This window comes from Callionymus lyra, chromosome 16, assembly GCF_982586985.1.
Source record: "Callionymus lyra chromosome 16, fCalLyr1.hap1.1, whole genome shotgun sequence".
In the NCBI taxonomy this organism is placed as follows: domain Eukaryota; kingdom Metazoa; phylum Chordata; class Actinopteri; order Syngnathiformes; family Callionymidae; genus Callionymus; species Callionymus lyra.
In genome coordinates, this window is record NC_141833.1 from 19,998,702 (window position 1) to 20,018,619 (window position 19,918).

The following is a 19,918-nucleotide window of genomic DNA, read 5'->3' on the forward strand; positions in this document are numbered from 1 at the left end:
ACAAAGTAGTTGTAGGTTGTATTTTTAGGAGATTGTTAGACTCAGAACCTAGACATACTGTTGTGAAAACCTCTCCTGAATAGACCTATATATAAAACCTCACACACTTGACGAACCTCTCAAACACCCGACAACCAATGCCGACGCTATCATGTACTGACCCAGATGAAAACCTTGAATTTGCATCCCAAGAAAAGAAAACCTCTCAAAGAAGACCTTATAGAAAAAAACATTTTTAAAGCACACATGGGAAAACCTCTCATGCACATACTGTATAATAAATGACAAAACTTCTCAAAAATATGTGAAAAGAACCCCATCGTCATATATCTACAAACCTACAACATACTGTTATGAAAACCTCTCCTGGAGAGAGGAAAACCTCTCACACTCAAAAACTGTTTTTGACTTGTCTACCTATGAATAAATTGTCATGCATTATAATTTGTCTACAACGTATTTGTAGGTTGTATTTTTAAGAGATTGTAAGACTCAGAACCTACTGTTACTGTTGTGAAAACCTCTCCTGAAGAGACCTATACCATAGACTAAAACCTCACACACTTGACGAACCTCTCAAACACCCGACAACCAATGCCGACGCTATCATGTACTGACCCAGATGAAAACCTTGAATTTGCATCCCAAGAAAAGAAAACCTCTCAAAGAAGACCTTATAGAAAAAAAACTTTTTTAAAGCACACATGGGAAAACCTCTCATGCACATATAAAAAATGACAAATCTTCTCAAAAATATGTGAAAAGAACCCCATCGTCATATATCTACAAATCTACAACATACTGTTATGAAAACCTCTCCTGAAGAGACCTATACCATAGACTAAAACCTCACACACTTGACGAACCTCTCAAAAACCCGACAACCAATACCGAAACTCTCATGTACTGACCCAGATGAAAATCTTGAATTTATATCCCAAGAAAAGAAAACCTCTCAAAGAAGACATTATTGAAAAAAACGTTTTTAAAGCACAAATGGGAAAACCTCTCATGCACATATAAAAAATGACAAATCTTCTCAAAAATATGTGAAAAGAACCCCATCGTCATATATCTACAAATCTACAACATACTGTTATGAAAACCTCTCCTGAAGAGACCTATACCATAGACTAAAACCTCACACACTTGACGAACCTCTCAAAAACCCGACAACCAATACCGAAACTCTCATGTACTGACCCAGATGAAAATCTTGAATTTGTATCCCAAGAAAAGAAAACCTCTCAAAGAAGACCTAATAGAAAAAAAACTTTTTTAAAGCACACATGGGAAAACCTCTCACGCACATATAAAAAATGACAAATCTTCTCAAAAATATGTGAAAAGAACCCCATCGTCATATATCTACAAATCTACAACATACTGTTATGGAAAACCTCTCACACTCAAAAACAATTTTTGACTTGTCTACCTATGAGTAAACTGTCATGTGTTATAATTTGTCTACAAATTATCTGTAGGTTGTATTTTTAAGAGATTGTAAGACTCAGAACCTAGACATACTGTTGTGAAAACCTCTCCTGAAGAGACCTATACCATAGACTAAAACCTCACACACTTGACGAACCTCTCAAAAACCCGACAACCAATACCGAAACTCTCATGTACTGACCCAGATGAAAATCTTGAATTTATATCCAAGAAAAGAAAACCTCTCAAAGAAGACCTAAGAGAAAAAAAACTTTTTTAAAGCAAACATGGGAAAACCTCTCATGCAGTTTGAAAAACTTGACTGACTAAATATGTGAAAAGAACCCCATCGTCATATATCTACAAATATATATTTTAATGAATTAATTCACATTTTAGTTTTTCTCCTGCGCGCAGGAGAGGTTTTCACCTCATGTTCGGCTTCATAAATGTCCGGCTCCTCACGTCGCCCTCTGTCAGAACACAGGAAAAACAAGACCCTTCTCGGGGGCCCCTGACTGAGGCTTTTAATGAAGAGCGATGGGACGAGCGCAGGAAGATGCAGGTACAGCCCAAATAAATTACGAAGCCTTCAAAAATAGATAAGGTCAACCAGCATTAACCAATGAACCTCTCCGCGGAGACGATGCTAAATGTGCCCGAACAAAAGGTTGCGCACCACCATTAAGACTCTCCAGAGGGCGACGTGTCTGCGCTTTTTATTGTCTCGCCGTGGCCCTCAATTAATCACCCGCCGCCGCTAATTGCTGAGATCATCAGATAAACACCGTGATTCCCTCAGATTTTGAAGAAAGACTGACCTCATCGTCGATTTATAGACCTACCCGTCAAGACCACGACAAGAACAAACGAGCCCCGATGATGAATTGGGGCGACTGGCCCTTTAAAGCTCGTCCTGCTTTGGCGCTTTAAAAAAAAAAAGAAAAAAAAGAGAAGCTGACAAGCAGCGAGGACTCAAACTCGTGACATTGCGAAGACATTGCGTGTACGAGTCAAGCCAGTGAGCCGTGACTTGTTATCTTCTCGGAGACTCACAGATGTTGCGACAAAAAAAAAGAAAGAAAAAAAAGGAGTGACACGCACCTGCCACCAGGAGCTGCGCAGGTCGGCGAACATCAGTTCAATGACATCCCCAGTGTGAATGCTTAACGGGGGGCCGCACTGGGGACAGGGGGCGCCGCTGTAGTCCCGGATGGCAATCATCCTCGGTAGACCTGCCACACACACAAACGCCTTTCACTCCTGATCCACATTTTTCATTTTGCTCTTTATGTTACGATTTTACTCGCTGAAAAAGTAGATAAATGTATTTTAAATTGGTTGTTTTTATTTTTATTAACCCTCGTTTTATCTCTGGGTCAAGGTGACCCGAAAGCATGAAAGCAAATGTTTTTGTTTTATACCTTGTGTTATCTCGGTCAAGGTGACATTTTTGTTTTCGGACCTACGGGTCACCTTGACCCTGAGATAACACAAGGGATACCAGAAACACGTTTTTTGTAAGGACTACAGGTGACCTTGACCCAGAGATAACACAAGGGATACCCACAAACACTTTTGTTTTCGGGCCTCCATGTCATCTTGACCCTGAGTGAACACAAGGGATACCAGAAACACATTTGTTTTCAGGACTGCGAGTCATCTTGACCCTGAGATATCACAAGGGATATCAGAAACACATTTATTCTCAGGCCTCCAGTGTTACCTTGACCCTGTTCATTTTAGTCACACATTTATTTAATGTTTTATTGATTTAATTATATATATATATATATATATATATATATATATATATATATATATATATATATATATATATATATGTACACGTTTATTTATTTATTTATAATGATTCGAGGTGGTTGTTTTTATTTTTATTAACCCTCATTTTATCTCTGGGTCAAGGTGACCCGAAAGCATGAAAACAAATGTTTTTGTTTTATACCTTGTGTTATCTCGGTCAAGGTGACACTTTTGTTTTCGGACCTGCGGGGCACCTGGAACCTGAGATAACGCAAGGGATACCAGAAACACGTTTTTTGTAAGGACTACAGGTGACCTTGACCCAGAGATAACACAAGGGATACCCACAAACACTTTTGTTTTCGGGCCTCCATGTCATCTTGACCCTGAGTGAACACAAGGGATACCAGAAACACGTTTGTTTTCAGGACTGCGAGTCATCTTGACCCTGAGATATCACAAGGGATATCAGAAACACATTTATTCTCAGGCCTCCAGTGTTACCTTGACCCTGTTCATTTTAGTCACACATTTATTTAATGTTTTTTTGATTTAATTATATATATATATATATATATATATATATATATATATATATATATTTATATATATATATATATATGTACACGTTTATTTATTTATTTATAATTATTCGAGGTGGTTGTTTTTATTTTTATTAACCCTCGTTTTATCTCTGGGTCAAGGTGACCCGAAAGCATGAAAACAAATGTTTTTGTTTTATACCTTGTGTTATCTCGGTCAAGGTGACATTTTTGTTTTCGGACCTGCGGGTCACCTTGACCCTGAGATAACACAAGGGATACCAGAAACACGTTTTTTGTAAGGACTACAGGTGACCTTGACCCAGAGATAACACAAGGGATACCCACAAACACTTTTGTTTTCGGGCCTCCATGTCATCTTGACCCTGAGTGAACACAAGGGATACCAGAAACACATTTGTTTTCAGGACTGCGAGTCATCTTGACCCTGAGATATCACAAGGGATATCAGAAACACATTTATTTTCAGGCCTCCAGTGTTACCTTGACCCTGTTCATTTTAGTCACACATTTATTTAATGTTTTATTGATTAAATTATATATATATATATATATATATATATATATATATATATATATGTACACGTTTATTTATTTATTTATAATGATTCGAGGTGACCCGAAGGCCTAAAAAAACGTGTTTGTGGTATCCCTTGTGTTATCTCAGGGTCAAGGTGACCTGAAGGTCTGAAAACAAACGTGTTTGTGGTATACCTTGTGTTAGCTCGGGGTTAAGGTTATCCGAAGGTCTGAAAACAAATGTGTTTGGGGTATCCCTTGTGTTATCTCAGGGACAAGGTGACCCGAAGGTCTGAAAACAAACGTGTTTGTGGTATCCCTTGTGTTATCTCAGGGACAAGGTGACCCGAAGGTCTGAAAACAAACGTGTTTGTGGTATACCTTGTGTTAGCTCGGGGTCAAGGTTATCCGAAGGTCTGAAAACAAATGTGTTTGTGGTATCCCTTGTGTTATCTTGGGGTCAAGGTGACCCGAAGGCCTGAAAAGAAACATGTCTGTGGTATCCCTTGTGTTGTCTCTGGATGTCAGGGTCACCTTGGCCCTGCAGTAACACAAGGGATACTACAAACACATTTGTTTTCAGGCCTTCTGGTCCACTTGACCCCGAGATAACACAAGAGTAAAGTATGTCACGGACAGTTTAGTTCTAGTATTTTTAAATAAATGTGTTTATTTTCTTTTTCCAACTATTTTAATTATTTTTATTTAAAAATATAAGAGTTTTTTTTTAAATACTATGGGTCGATACAGGTAACAGTCGCCTCCACTATTATTGTTTTTAAACACAAAAACATCTTTTCATCTTCTCCCCGGAGTTTTTCAAAGATGGGAAGTAAGAAAAAGGAATAAAGCCTGATCCACACAGACAGAACATTTAAAGGTCAACACTGGTCATGATAGATAGGTGTGATAATCACACAGTTATTTTCAACCTTTCTTCTTTTTTTCCCCGTGAAAAACTCCTGCTAAATAACACGATGTCCTTCTGGATCAAGGGCCACGAATGTCCCCCGGGACCCGAAACGGTCGCTAATCAGTAGGTCGTTGATAAAAGTGACGACGACGTTCGGGTCGGACGCCTTAAGACGGACTCTCGCCGGAGTCAATCACAACTTCTTCTACTCTGATGGGTTCATGCCTGCGAGGGAAGCACTTGTGATCGGGAGCGTCTGACGGACGCCCGGGAAAGGCGGCGATTTTGCTTCGGCGGCGAATTCATCTTTTTTAGATTTTCCTGAATCTTTTTTCTCAGCCACGAGCATCACGGAGACTGAACACGGCTGCCAACGAGGAGGACGTTACCACTCACTCTCCCGAGACCCCACATGAGGCAGGGGTTGGTGTTGTGATACTGTAGTATCGAGTATATATGTGTAGTATTGTTCAGTACTTGACTCTGGTGTTGTAGTATTTACAGACCACATGACTCTTGACGAAGTCGTAACTGTTTTCATTTGTTTTCAAACCAAATTATGTCCAAACATCAGCTTTAAAAGCTGCTGGACTCACTGCATCCTCTCGTCCTCAGTCGTAACTGCTTTCATTTGTTTTCAAACCAAAATATGTCCAAACATCAGCTTTTAAAGCTGCTGGACTCACTGTATCCTCTTGTCCTCAGTCGTAACTGCTTTCATTTGTTTTCAAACCAAAATATGTCCAAACATCAGCTTTCAAAGCTGCTGGTCTCACTGTATCATCTCGTCCTCAGTCTGAACTGTTTTCATTTGTTTTCAAACCAAAATACGTCCAAACATCAGCTTTAAAATCTGCTGGACTCACTGTATCCTCTCGTCCTCAGTCGTAACTGCTTTCTTTGTTTTCAAAACAAAATATGTCCAAACATCAGCTTTAAATGCTGCTGGAGTCACTGTATCCTCTCGTCCTCAGTTGTAACTGCTTTCATTTGTTTTCAAACCAAAATATGTCCAAACATCAGCTTTAAAATCTGCTGGACTCACTGTATCCTCTCGTCCTCAGTCGTAACTGCTTTCTTTGTTTTCAAACCAAAATATGTCCAAACATCAGCTTTAAAAGCTGCTGGAGTCACTGTATCCTCTCGTCCTCAGTCGTAACTGCTTTCATTTGTTTTCAAACCAAAATATGTCCAAACAGCAGCTTTAAAAGCTGCTGGACTCACCGTATCCTCTCGTCCTCAGTCGTAACTGCTTTCTTTGTTTTCAAAACAAAATATGTCCAAACATAAGCTTTAAATGCTGCTGGAGTCACTGTATCCTCTCGTCCTCAGTTGTAACTGCTTTCATTTGTTTTCAAACCAAAATATGTCCAAACATCAGCTTTTAAAGCTGCTGGAGTCAAAAAGACCACAATGTGAATATTTGCGTGTTGGTTGTCATTTAAAAAAAATGGATACAGAACATCGATGTCGAAATAGTTATGGTTTCAAAGTTAAATAAAATCTGCTTTGAGATTTGGGATTTTTTGCAAATTTTCACAGCGTTTGTTCATTTTTGTGTTGCAGTTAAATTTTCCGCTGCTAGATGGCAGCAGTCATCGCTGCTATAGGTACAATGATATCTCGGAGATGACTGAGGACAAGAGGATGCAGTGGACTCCAGAAGAAAGGTACGACTTCGTCAAGAGTTATGGATTATGAAAGTGAGTCATGTTGACCCATTGACACCATTTGCAAAAGTCACCTCTGCCAAGGAGGTTTTGTCTGTGAGCAAAATAACTCAAAAACAGGAAAAATAATTTCGATAAAACACTCAAATTGATGGTCTGGATTGTTTTTAAAGTCAGAAAATGAAGATGATTGGATCATTAGCAATATGTACTGACCTGGACTGGTCGGAGCTGTACTTTCCTGTGAAGAAAACATAAACATAGGTTTTCTGAGTCAAAGTTTTCACAGAAAACCAGAAAAATCATATTCATTCTGTAGATAATAAAAGAAACTTGATCGTTCTTTTTTTAAAAGTAAGAGCCTGTGATTTTATAAAAGTCTGGATCTATAGTGATACCCTTAACATTACGACCACCTGTGAGTATTAGTCAGCTTAGTTCTTCTCACGATCTCTACAGAGATCTTCTTGGTAGTGATGTGTTGATGAAGCTTCATGAAACAGTGTCATGTTGTTCAGAGGTCAGTAGGTGGCGCCATCAGTTTAAAAATGATGTTTCATTAGAACAGTTGTTCAAAACAAAGGAAAATAGTGCCATCTAGTGGTCATTGATGACACTTTCAAGGAATGTTTTAGACTAAAAGTTATGTTGCTAAAATTTTAAACAAGTTACAGCTTTTTAAAAAGTCGCAAGTTCTGCAATTCGCCGATTGGTTAAATCGCCATCACTACCATCTAGTGGACTCTGAAGATAATGACACTGTTTCATGAAGCTTCATCAACACATCACTACCATCTAGTGGACTCTGAAGATAATGACACTGTTTCATGAAGCTTCATCAACACATCACTACCATCTAGTGGACTCTGAAGATAATGACACTGTTTCATGAAGCTTCAACAACTCATCACCACCATCTAGTGGACTTTGAAGATAATGACACTGTTTCATGAAGCTTCATCAACACCACTACCATCTAGTGGAGTCTGAAGATAATGGCACTGTTTCACGAAGTTTCATCAACACATCACTACCATCTAGTGGATTCTGAAGATACTGACACTGTTTCATGAAGCTTCATCAACACATCACTACCATCTAGTGGACTCTGAAGATAATGACACTGTTTCATGAAGCTTCATCAACACATCACTACCATCTAGTGGACTCTGAAGATAATGACACTGCTTCATGAAGCTTCACTAGACCACATTATATTTCTACTCATTTGTCTGGACTTCACATGCATGATTTCTACTTCACCGATTAACGTGGTGGTGTTTGTGAGAAGGAAGTCTTACTTTGAGTCTTTGTTTGGCAGAATCTGCAGTCGGCGGAGACAAAGAAAGGTGAGAAGAATAGAATATTAGTGTTCGGTGACTCTTGACACTCAGCCTCAACTGTCAGACTCCTCCTCAGAATACACAAAGACAATCACAACTTCTGCTGAGACAGCTCCGGCCGACCTTGCCCGGAGGTTCCGACACACCTGAGATTTACAAACATGAGGCTTGTAAAAATAGCTGATTTAAAAAAAAAAGTAAATATATCACTTTGTGGGTCCATTGATGGAGATTTCATAGAAACTATTAACCTGGAAAAAAATCTACAAAGATGTGTCGACCTGGAAATGGATTTAAAAAATGGTTGTTGCCCATTAAATACACTGATGTGTTTGTATCTATTTGACCTCAATGACACTTCTTTATTATTAAATATTCAGAATACTTTGTTGTTAGTTATCTATTAAAAAGGGTTTTACACTTATATTAAATAATTCCATTCAACGTCTACATTTTTATGTGATCCAAAGCTATGGAATCCATTTTTTTCATATGGTTAAGTTACAAAGAATATTCATTCATTCGTTCATTTTCTTTACCGCTAAATTACTTATGGGGGTCGCGGGGTCGCTGGACTCTATCACAGATTCTGCGAGAGGCGGGGGACACCCTGGACAGGACGCCAGGGCACACAAAAGACACACAACCAAACAAACTCTCACCTACGACCACATGATGAAGTCGTAACTGCTTTGTTTTCAAACCAAAATATGTCCAAACATCAGCTTTAAAAGCTGCTGGAGTTGACAGTATCCTCTCGTCCTCAGTTGTAACTGCTTTCATTTGTTTTCAAACCAAAATATGTCCAAACATCAGCTTTAAAAGCTGCTGGAGTTGACAGTATCCTCTCGTCCTCAGTTGTAACTGCTTTCATTTGTTTTCAAACCAAAATATGTCTAAACATCAGCTTTGGATGCTGCTGGAGTCACTGTATCCTCTCGACCTCAGTCATAACTGTTTTTATTTGTTTTCAAACCAAAATATTTCCAAACATCAGCTTTAAAAGCTGCTGGAGTCACTGTATCCTCTCGTCCTCAGTTGTAACTGCTTTCATTTGTTTTCAAACCAAAATATGTCTAAACATCAGCTTTGGATGCTGCTGGAGTCACTGTATCCTCTCGTCCTCAGTCATAACTGTTTTTATTTGTTTTCAAACCAAAATATTTCCAAACATCAGCTTTAAAAGCTGCTGGAGTCACTGTATCCTCTCGTCCTCAGTCATAACTGCTTTTATTTGTTTTTAAACCAAAATATGTCCAAACATCAGCTTTAGATGCTGCTGGAGTCCACTGTATCCTCTCGTCCTCAGTCATTGCCTAGATCTTGTGGGATTTCAATATACATTTAGCTGCAGAGAACATAATGACTGTTGCCATCTAGAGGCCAGAAGTTTAATTGTAAACGAAAAAAGACCACGGTGGAATATTTCAATGTAGGTTTTCATTTAAAAAATTATAATACAAATAAACTATATAGTGCTGCTGAATATCGCAATAGTTATTAAATCGACTTAAATAAAATGATTACTTTTGTTGTTTTCACAGCGTTTGTTCATTTTTGTGTTGCAGTTGAACTTTTGGCTTCTAGATGGCAGCAGTCATCACTGCTATACGAACAATGATATCTCGGAGATGACTGAGGACAAGAGGATGCAGTCAACTCTATAAGGCAGCTACGGTCAAGTTCTCAATCAACCTCTGTATGTTTTTGGACTGTGGGAGGAAACCGGAGTGCCCGGAGTAAACCCACGCAACACAGGCAGAGAATACTAAAATATATATATTTAAGTAGCTTAGTGCAACCACAAGAAAACCCACAAAAAACGAAATATCAATAGAAATTTTGATCAAGGACGTTTGAAAAAGAAGTTGGAAGATCATCAGCTTTTGGCCTAGTGTTGACAAACAGATACTCTTGGTGTACTCCAGAGCAGTTTGAGAGTTTTGCAAATAAAAAAATAAAAAAATTGGAATCCAAATTCAGTAAATGTTGTGTTACCTGTTCTTCCGCAAACTCCAAGACGATCTAGACACTCTTTATGGGCGACAAGTCCACATTTCAGGCAGAGGTAGCCCTGGTTCAAGATGCCCCTGAGAACAAACAATACGTAGTAGGAGAACATACATCGCAGAGATACTATCAAGAACAAGAAGATCTGGTCCTGCATCCATGTGGACTCACTTCAACAGCAGGTGGCAGAAGCTACACGACGAGATCTTCTCAAACGTGTTCATTTTGAACATGTGAAAGTTATGGTTGGCTTTTTCTGGTCGGATATTTGATCTGAGATAAAAAAGAACAGATTTAAGAAATACATATAAAACCACAACAGATGGAAAAATGTTCCAGTGATTCTCCTCAATCCTCTCTTCGCACGAGCCAGAATAAGAGTCGATACTCATTACTTTCAAAGATGAACATGTTCTGCCCGAGAGCTACTGAGAGTCCCTGAGAGTCGCTTCAATCAGCGGCTCGTCTGCTTGAACAATTCATGCTTTCTAGATCCAGCCTGCAGGGGTCGTCACTGAGCCGTCAACACCGCACGTGTCAATAAAAACTATTTAAAAACTGTAAAGTGCTGTAGAAATACGCTATAGACAAAATGTATCTACATACCATTTATAAAATACTATTTTATACGTTTGATCTAAATAGAGGTTTTTCAATTATGCGTGAGAGGTTGTCATAAATGAGAGGCAGCAGGTTTTTTTTTAGGGTTTTTGTGTGAGAGGTTTTCATTTATGCGATGATTGTCACTGAAGTATGTAGAAATGTTCATATGTGTGATGTGAGAGGTTTTTTAATGTGATATGATTGTCCCTGAATTATACAAATGATCAACTTGCATTAGAGGTGTAAGCAAAAGCTTTTCTCAAGTTTACATGGGAAAGATTTGTGGACCTGTCAATGTGTGAGGTTTTCATGTTTGCACATCCACAGTTTTTGGACCTGTCAATTTGTGAGGTTTTTACATTTCCATGTGTAAGTCTTTTTCAACCTGTCAATGTGTGAGGTTTTCACATTTGCATTTCATGTTGTTTTTTTTACCTGTCGTTGTGTGAGGTTTTCATGTTTGTACATCCACAGATTTTGGACCTTTCAATATGTGAGGTTTTCTCATTTCCATATGCATGTTGTTTTTCAACCTGTTTATGTGTGAGGTGTCCATGTTTGTACATCCACAGTACAGTTTTTGGACATGTCGATGTATGAGGTTTTCATGTTTTTACTTTTTCTACCTGTTGGTTTGTGAGGTTTTAAAATTTCCATATGCATGATTTCTGAGCCTGTCAATTTGTGAGGTTTTTACATTACCATATGCAGGTTTTTTTTGTACCTGTCGTTGTGTGAGGTTTTTACATTTGCATATGCATGGTTTCTGGACCTGTAGACATGGGAGGTTTTCCCTTTTCGAAATGTCGATGTATAAGGTTTTCATGTTTGTACATCAACAGTTTCTGGACCTGTAGACATGGGAGGTTTTCACTTTTCGAAATGTCAATGTATAAGGTTTTCATGTTTGTACATCAACAGTTTCTGAACCTGTCCATATGTGAGGTTTTCACTTTTGCGTATGCATTTTTTTTTTGGACCTGTCAATTTGTCAGGTTTTTACATTTCCATATGTAAGGTTTTTTCAACCTATCAATGTGTGAGGTTTTCACATTTGCATTTCATGTTTTTTTTTACCTGTCGTTGTGTGAGGTTTTCATGTTTGTACATCCACAGATTTTGGACCTTTCAATGTGTGAGGTTTTCACATTTCCATATGCATGTTATTTATCAACGGGTTTATGTGTGAGGTGTCCATGTTTGTACATCCACAGTACAGTTTTTGGACCTGTTGATGTATGAGGTTTTCATGTTTTTACCTTTTCTACCTGTTGGTTTGTGAGGTTTTAAAATTTCCATATGCATGATTTCTGAGCCTGTCAATTTGTGAGGTTTTTACATTACCATATGCAGGGTTTTTTTTGTACCTGTCGTTGTGTGAGGTTTTTACATTTGCATATGCATGGTTTCTGGACCTGTAGACATGTGAGGTTTTCACTTTTCGAAATGTCAATGTATAAGGTTTTCATGTTTGTACATCCACAGTTTCTGAACCTGTCCATATGTGAGGTTTTCACTTTTGCGTATGCATTTTTTTTTTTGGACCTAGCGATTTGTGAGGTTTTTACATTTCCATATGTAAGTTTTTTTTAACCTGTCAATGTGTGAAGTTTTCACATTTGCATTTCATGGTTTTTTTTACCTGTCGTTGTGTGAGGTTTTCATGTTTGTACATCCACAGATGTTGGACCTTTCAATGTGTGAGGTTTTCACATTTCCATATGCATGTTATTTTTCAACATGTGTGAGGTGTCCATGTTTGTACATCCACAGTACAGTGTTTGGACCTGTTGATGTATGAGGTTTTCATGTTTTTACCTTTTCTACTTGTTGGTTTGTGAGGTTTTAAAATTTCCATATGCATGCTTTCTGAGCCTGTCAATTTGTGAGGTTTTTACATTACCATATGCAGGTTTTTTTTTACCTGTCGTTGTGTGAGGTTTTTACATTTGCATATGCATGGTTTCTGAACCTGTAGACATGTGAGGTTTTCACTTTTCGCAATGTCAATGTATAAGGTTTTCATGTTTGTACATCAACAGTTTCTGAACCTGTCCATATGTGAGGTTTTCACTTTTGCGTATGCATTTTTTTTTTGGACCTAGCGATTTGTGAGGTTTTTACATTTCCATATGTTAGTTTTTTTCAACCTGTCAATGTGTGAGGTTTTCACATTTGCATTTCATGTTTTTTTTTTACCTGTCGTTGTGTGAGGTTTTAATGTTTGTACATCCACAGATTTTGGACCTTTCAATGTGTGAGGTTTTCACATTTCCATATGCATGTAATTTTTCAACATGTGTGAGGTGTCCATGTTTGTACATCCACAGTACAGTTTTTGGACCTGTTGATGTATGAGGTTTTCATGTTTTTACCTTTTCTACCTGTTGGTTTGTGAGGTTTTCAAATTTCCATATGCAGGTTTTTTTTTACCTGTCGTTGTGTGAGGTTTTTTACATTTGCATATGCATGGTTTCTGGACCTGTAGACATGTGAGGTTTTCACTTTTGCGAAATGTCAATGTATAAGGTTTTCATGTTTGTACATCAACAGTTTCTGAACCTGTCCATATGTGAGGTTTTCACTTTTGCGTATGCATTTTTTTTTTGGACCTAGCGATTTGTGAGGTTTTTACATTTCCATATGTAAGTTTTTTTCAACCTGTCAATGTGTGAGGTTTTCACATTTGCATTTCATGGTTTTTTTTTACCTGTCGTTGTGTGAGGTTTTCATTTTTGTACATCCACAGATTTTGGACCTTTCAATGTGTGAGGTTTTCACATTTCCATATGCATGTTATTTTTCAACATGTGTGAGGTGTCCATGTTTGTACATCCACAGTACAGTTTTTGGACCTGTCGATGGCTTTCATGTTTTTACCTTTTCTACCTGTTGGTTTGTGAGGTTTTCAAATTTCCATATGCAGGTTTTTTTTTACCTGTCGTTGTGTGAGGTTTTTACATTTGCATATGCATGGTTTCTGGACCTGTAGACATGTGAGGTTTTCACTTTTGCGAAATGTCAATGTATAAGGTTTTCATGTTTGTACATCAACAGTTTCTGAACCTGTCCATATGTGAGGTTTTCACTTTTACGTATGCATTTTTTTTTTGGACCTAGCGATTTGTGAGGTTTTTACATTTCCATATGTAATTTTTTTTCAACCTGTCAATGTGTGAGGTTTTCACATTTGCGTTTCATGTTTTTTTTTTACCTGTCGTTGTGTGAGGTTTTCATGTTTGTACATCCACAGATTTTGGACCTTTCAATGTGTGAGGTTTTCACATTTCCATATGCATGTTATTTTTCAACGGGTTTATGTGTGAGGTGTCCATGTTTTTACATTCACAGTACAGTTTTTGGACCTGTCGATGGCTTTCATGTTTTTACCTTTTCTACCTGTTGGTTTGTGAGGTTTTAAAATTTCCATATGCATGCTTTCTGAGCCTGTCAATTTGTGAGGTTTTTACATTACCATATGCAGGTTTTTTTTTACCTGTCGCGTTGTGTGAGGTTTTCACATTTGCATATGCATGGTTTCTGGACCTGTAGACATGTGAGGTTTTCACTTTTCGAAATGTCAATGTATAAGGTTTTCATGTTTGTACATCAACAGTTTCTGAACCTGTCCATATGTGAGGTTTTCACTTTTGCGTATGCATTTTTTTTTGGACCTAGCGATTTGTGAGGTTTTTACATTTGCATATGTACGTTTTTTTCAACCTGTCAATGTGTGAAGTTTTCACATTTGCATTTCATGTTGTTTTTTTTTCCTGTCGTTGTGTGAGGTTTTCATGTTTGTACATCCACAGATGTTGGACCTTTCAATGTGTGAGGTTTTCACATTTCCATATGCATGTTATTTTTCAACATGTGTGAGGTGTCCATGTTTGTACATCCAGAGTACAGTTTTTGGACCTGTTGATGTATGAGGTTTTCATGTTTTTACCTTTTCTACCTGTTGGTTTGTGAGGGTTTAAAATTTCCATATGCAGGTTTTTTTTTACCTATCGTTGTGTGAGGTTTTTACATTTGCATATGCATGGTTTCTGGACCTGTAGACATGTGAGGTTTTCACTTTTCGAAATGTCAATGTATAAGGTTTTCATGTTTGTACATCAACAGTTTCTGAACCTGTCCATATGTGAGGTTTTCACTTTTGCGTATGCATTTTTTTTTTGGACCTAGCGATTTGTGAGGTTTTCACTTTTGTCAATGGGGTTTTTAGGGTTTCCGTAGGTTTTCACTTTACGAGGGAAAATGTTGGTGCGTGTGAGGTTTTCTTGTGTATGAGAAAAGTGTGTATCCGACAGGTTTGTATTTCATATATTTTCCAGAAGTATCATATGTGTGAGTTTTTGCGAGAGGTTTTCTTTCGCCTTTATTCCCCCAAAAAATATGAGGAATCACCTATAAAAATCCATCCTCTGATCTACGATTATGCACGAGTCACTTTATTTGAGTTTGACACGAGTTCAACCGTGGCGTAGTACGTGGGACGAATAATAAACCTCACGATGTATACATGGTATTGTGTGGATGACAAAAGAAAATCTCTCAGTCAACATTTTCATCAGAGTGAAGGACACGCTGCATCTCTGCTGCCATTGTCACACGGTAACGCCGTAGACGTGTGCGATCGGTGAAGAGCCGTTGATGTCGAGCGACGTCTTTGTAGCGTCGCACAACCGTTTAATGTGTGGGTGTGTATCTGTGTGTGTGTTATCGCGTTGTGTACTTGATTATGGCGCAGACCTGATCAAACAGCGCTCGAGAGAGAGAGAGAGAGAGAGAGAGAGAGAGAGTCAACACCTTCCCCCGGCCTTGGAATAACACGCATGCAAACAGAGACAAACAAACAACACCCACGAGTGTGTTACCAGCGAGTGCGATCTACACAACCATCCCCATCCCCCTTTTTTTTTTTCTTCTTCAACGGTCTCTCGTACTCACATGGCCACTTCGAAGTGGTCCAGCCACTTCTTCTTCAGCTCCCGGGTCTTGAGGAAGAGCTCGAAGCCGGTGTGGCCCTGATGGTGCGTCACGTAGAAGCCGTAGCACCACTGTGAAGGTCACACGGAGGACAGCGGTCAAGCTTTTTTATCTATAATTCCAAAGATAGCACTTGAGATGTGTTGAGGGGGAAAGTCATTAATAGGTGACATGAAATAAAACGGTTAATAAGTGATGTTAGAAAATTTTATATTCATTCATTTTTTGGGTTCCGATCGTGAATAGGTCACTGGTCCGGTTACAGAGACACACAAATGACGCACACAAACACACTCACATTTAACGAACAATTTAAGGGGTCACAATCATTTGATTTGAAACCCAAATATGTCCAAAACATCGGCTTTAAAAGCGGCTGGGGTCCACTGTATTCTCTCGTCCTCAGTCATCCCCACTGATCTCTGATTCTTCCTGTAACTGCGGGGGCGTAATGACTGCTGCCCTCTAGCGGCCATAAGTTTATTTGCAACACAAAAACAAACAAATGCCATGAATATTTTTAATTATAAAAAATGTTTGTTTTATACACACTCTATTCAAATATAAACCATAAAAGAAGCATGAAAATGTATGCATTACCAAGAGATAACAAAAGGGATACCACAAATTATTATCAGTATTATCTTGATCTTTAAAGTATGTACTTTTTTGAGTATTGTTTTGATTGTTTAAGCGCTTTGTGACCCTGGTCTCGAAAAGCGCTATATAAATAAATATTACTTACTTACTTACTTACTTACAAAAACTTTTTTTTTCCGGGCCTCCGGGTCACCTTGACACAGAGATAAAGCAAGGGATACCATAACGAATTTGTTGTCGGGCCTTCGGGTCACCTTGACCCAGAGATATTGCAAGGGATTCCACCAACTCATTTGTTTTCTGGGTTTTGGGTCACCTTGACACAGAGACAACATAAGGGATGCCACTAAGACATTTGTTTTCGGGTCACCTTGACCAGGAGGGATACCACAAATGCATTTGTTTTTGGGCCTCCGGGTCACATTGACACGGAGATAAAGCAAGGGATACCATAACAAATTTGTTGTCGGGCCTTCGGGTCACCTTGACCCTGAGATATTGCAAGGGATTCCACCAACTCATTTGTTTTCTGGGTTTTGGGTCACCTTGACACAGAGACAACATAAGGGATGCCACTAAGACATTTGTTTTCGTGTCACCTTGACCAGGAGGGATACCACAAATGCATTTGTTTTGGGGCCTCCGGGTCACCTTGACACAGAGATAAAGCAAGGGATACCATAACGAATTTGTTGTCGGGCCTTCGGGTCACCTTGACCCAGAGATATTGCAAGGGATTCCACCAACTCATTTGTTTTCTGGGTTTTGGGTCACCTTGACACAGAGACAACATAAGGGATGCCACTAAGACATTTGTTTTCGGGTCACCTTGACCAGGACGGATACCACAAATGCATTTGTTTTGGGGCCTCCGGGTCACCTTGACACAGAGATAAAGCAAGGGATACCATAACGAATTTGTTGTCGGGCCTTCGGGTCACCTTGACCCAGAGATATTGCAAGGGATTCCACCAACTCATTTGTTTTCTGGGTTTTGGGTCACCTTGACACAGAGACAACATAAGGGATGCCACTAAGACATTTGTTTTCGGGTCACCTTGACCAGGAGGGATACCACAAATGCATTTGTTTTGTGGCCTCCGGGTCACCTTGACACAGAGATAAAGCAAGGGATACCATAACGAATTTGTTGTCGGGCCTTCGGGTCACCTTGACCCAGAGATATTGCAAGGGATTCCACCAACTCATTTGTTTTCTGGGTTTTGGGTCACCTTGACACAGAGACAACATAAGGGATGCCACTAAGACATTTGTTTTCGGGTCACCTTGACCAGGAGGGATACCACAAATGCATTTGTTTTGGGGCCTCCGGGTCACCTTGACACAGAGATAAAGCAAGGGATACCATAACAAATTTGTTGTCGGGCCTTCGGGTCACCTTGACCCAGAGATATTGCAAGGGATTCCACCAACTCATTTGTTTTCTGGGTTTTGGGTCACCTTGACAACATAAGGGATGCCACTAAGACATTTGTTTTCAGGTCACCTTGACCAGGAGGGATACCACAAATACATTTGTTTTGGGGCCTCCGGCTCACCTTGACACAGAGATAAAGCAAAGGATACCATAACAAATTTGTTGTCGGGCCTTCGGGTCACCTTGACCCAGAGATATTGCAAGGGATTCCGCCAACTCATTTGTTTTCTGGGTTTTGGGTCACCTTGACAACATAAGGGATGCCACTAAGACATTTGTTTTCGGGTCACCTTGACCAGGAGGGATACCACAAATACATTTGTTTTGGGGCCTTTGGGTCACCTTGCCCCAGAGAAGACACAAAAATTAAAGAAAACCAAGAGAGGAAGCACAAGAATAGACAATGGTATCATCTGCATACAAGTTAAATTGGATTAATCAGAATTTTACATTTATCCACCTATATTGTTTTGTAGATCATAAACAAACAACAAAAATATACATATATCATTAAAATGAACCTTTCTATAATGGTCTGACATAATCAAACTTAGCAGCAAATTAAGCGTCTTCTTCTTTTGATGGTTCCATCTCTGGACTCAACCGTCAGAGTGGATAAAAAGAAGGAGAGTTAATTGCTCTCGTCTTAACGCGGCGGCGCTGGCACACTATTATTGTTTTCCTGAGTGAGCGGCACAAGTGAGAGTTTAACTGGAGTTCAGCCCAAAAGGGACTGGAGCGGTGATGAAACTGCAACGGAACCACTTTTCATCTCCAACTCCTCGGCAACGATTGCTAAAGAAAAAAAACCCAAGAACCGGTCCGAGCGCGAATCAGAATAACGAATCCAGCAGCTTTTTTTTTTTTTCATTCATTTGTCACTAATTAACTCCTCAATTCTCGCTCAGGTTCGCCCCGAAGGCGAGAACCTGGTTCGAGTCGAAAAAACCTGGAGGTTTCTTCCGGCTCATTGTGCCACCGTTTTAACAACCGTATTAGAGACGCCGTCGACCATTGAGGCTGAAAGTCCGGCGAGATCGCCGAAGTGTTAAATCATTCATGGACGCTCGCCGAAGCACATTCACGCTCTGAAGTTTCATTTAGCAGAAAATGATCTATGGCTTCAGGCAGCGGGAGGAGGACGCTGCACATTTATCACCTGCTATTAGCATCTCTGTCATACACTTACTGTCTGTTAATATTTGTACTTCCTCTCTTTCTTTTAACAAGTCTTTTTTTATTTCCTCTCTCCGTCACTTCTTATTCTAAGATAAATTCACCGCGACTATATTATCAAATAAACATAAACGCCACGACCAACTAGAATAAACAAGCCCTGTGCTGTGTCTCAAATCGCATACTAATCTTAGTATGCTAGAAGTTAGTATGCATCAGTTTAGTATGCATACTAACTAGTACGCAAATTCTCCGCAGATAGTATGTCTCAAATCAAACCCTGAAGCTACACACTAACCGGAAATCACATGACAGCTTCTTCTTCTACTTCTATTTAACGATGTTTCAAGCAGCTGTTTGAACGCTATCGCCGACACCTGCTGGCAGCACGTTTTGCAACTTTGGAAAAAGAAATAAAGAAAAAATATGAGAATCTAAATAATCGCGAGATATTTAAGCTGGTATCAGCAGCGAAGACGTGTTTATCCTCCTACTGCTGCTGAAAATACACATTTAAGTATATGCATATATATGCATTTATATATGACGTAACTTCCGTTTAAAACGTCACTAAAATGGCGGCTGTTTAGTATGGTTAGTGTCCATCGAACCATGCTAGTTTTGTGGGCGTGTTAGTACGCCAATTTAGTATGCATGGCGCACTAAATTTCGCATACTAAGAATTGAGACACACTAACGTACTAAAAATACTAACTTTTAGTACGCTAGTATGCGATTTGAGACACAGCACTGGTTTTTTGGCAAGCGTCCGCGGCTCACATTAGCCGGCGGCGGCGGCGGCGGCGGCGGCGGCGGCGGGAGAGGGAAGACGCCATCTGTGGGCATAGATCAACGAGGCATCAACAAGTCCCCCCTCGTCTTGCGCCGAGGGA

General features: G+C 39.4%; 1 protein-coding gene across 2 annotated transcripts in view; it reads right to left on the reverse strand.

Moving 5' to 3' along the window:
• LOC148064102 (guanine nucleotide exchange factor VAV3-like) overlaps nt 1-19,918 on the reverse strand; it is a 70,499-nt gene that overhangs the window by 24,200 nt on the left and 26,381 nt on the right. For both annotated transcript variants that reach the window (XM_087811989.1, XM_087811988.1), the window contains exons 15-20: nt 15,773-15,882; nt 10,388-10,489; nt 10,205-10,296; nt 8,165-8,187; nt 7,080-7,104; nt 2,539-2,669 (exon numbers count right to left, since the gene is read on the reverse strand). In XM_087811989.1, coding sequence (XP_087668115.1) covers nt 2,539-2,669; nt 7,080-7,104; nt 8,165-8,187; nt 10,205-10,296; nt 10,388-10,489; nt 15,773-15,882 — 483 coding nt within the window. The remainder of the gene's footprint in view (nt 1-2,538; nt 2,670-7,079; nt 7,105-8,164; nt 8,188-10,204; nt 10,297-10,387; nt 10,490-15,772; nt 15,883-19,918) is intronic.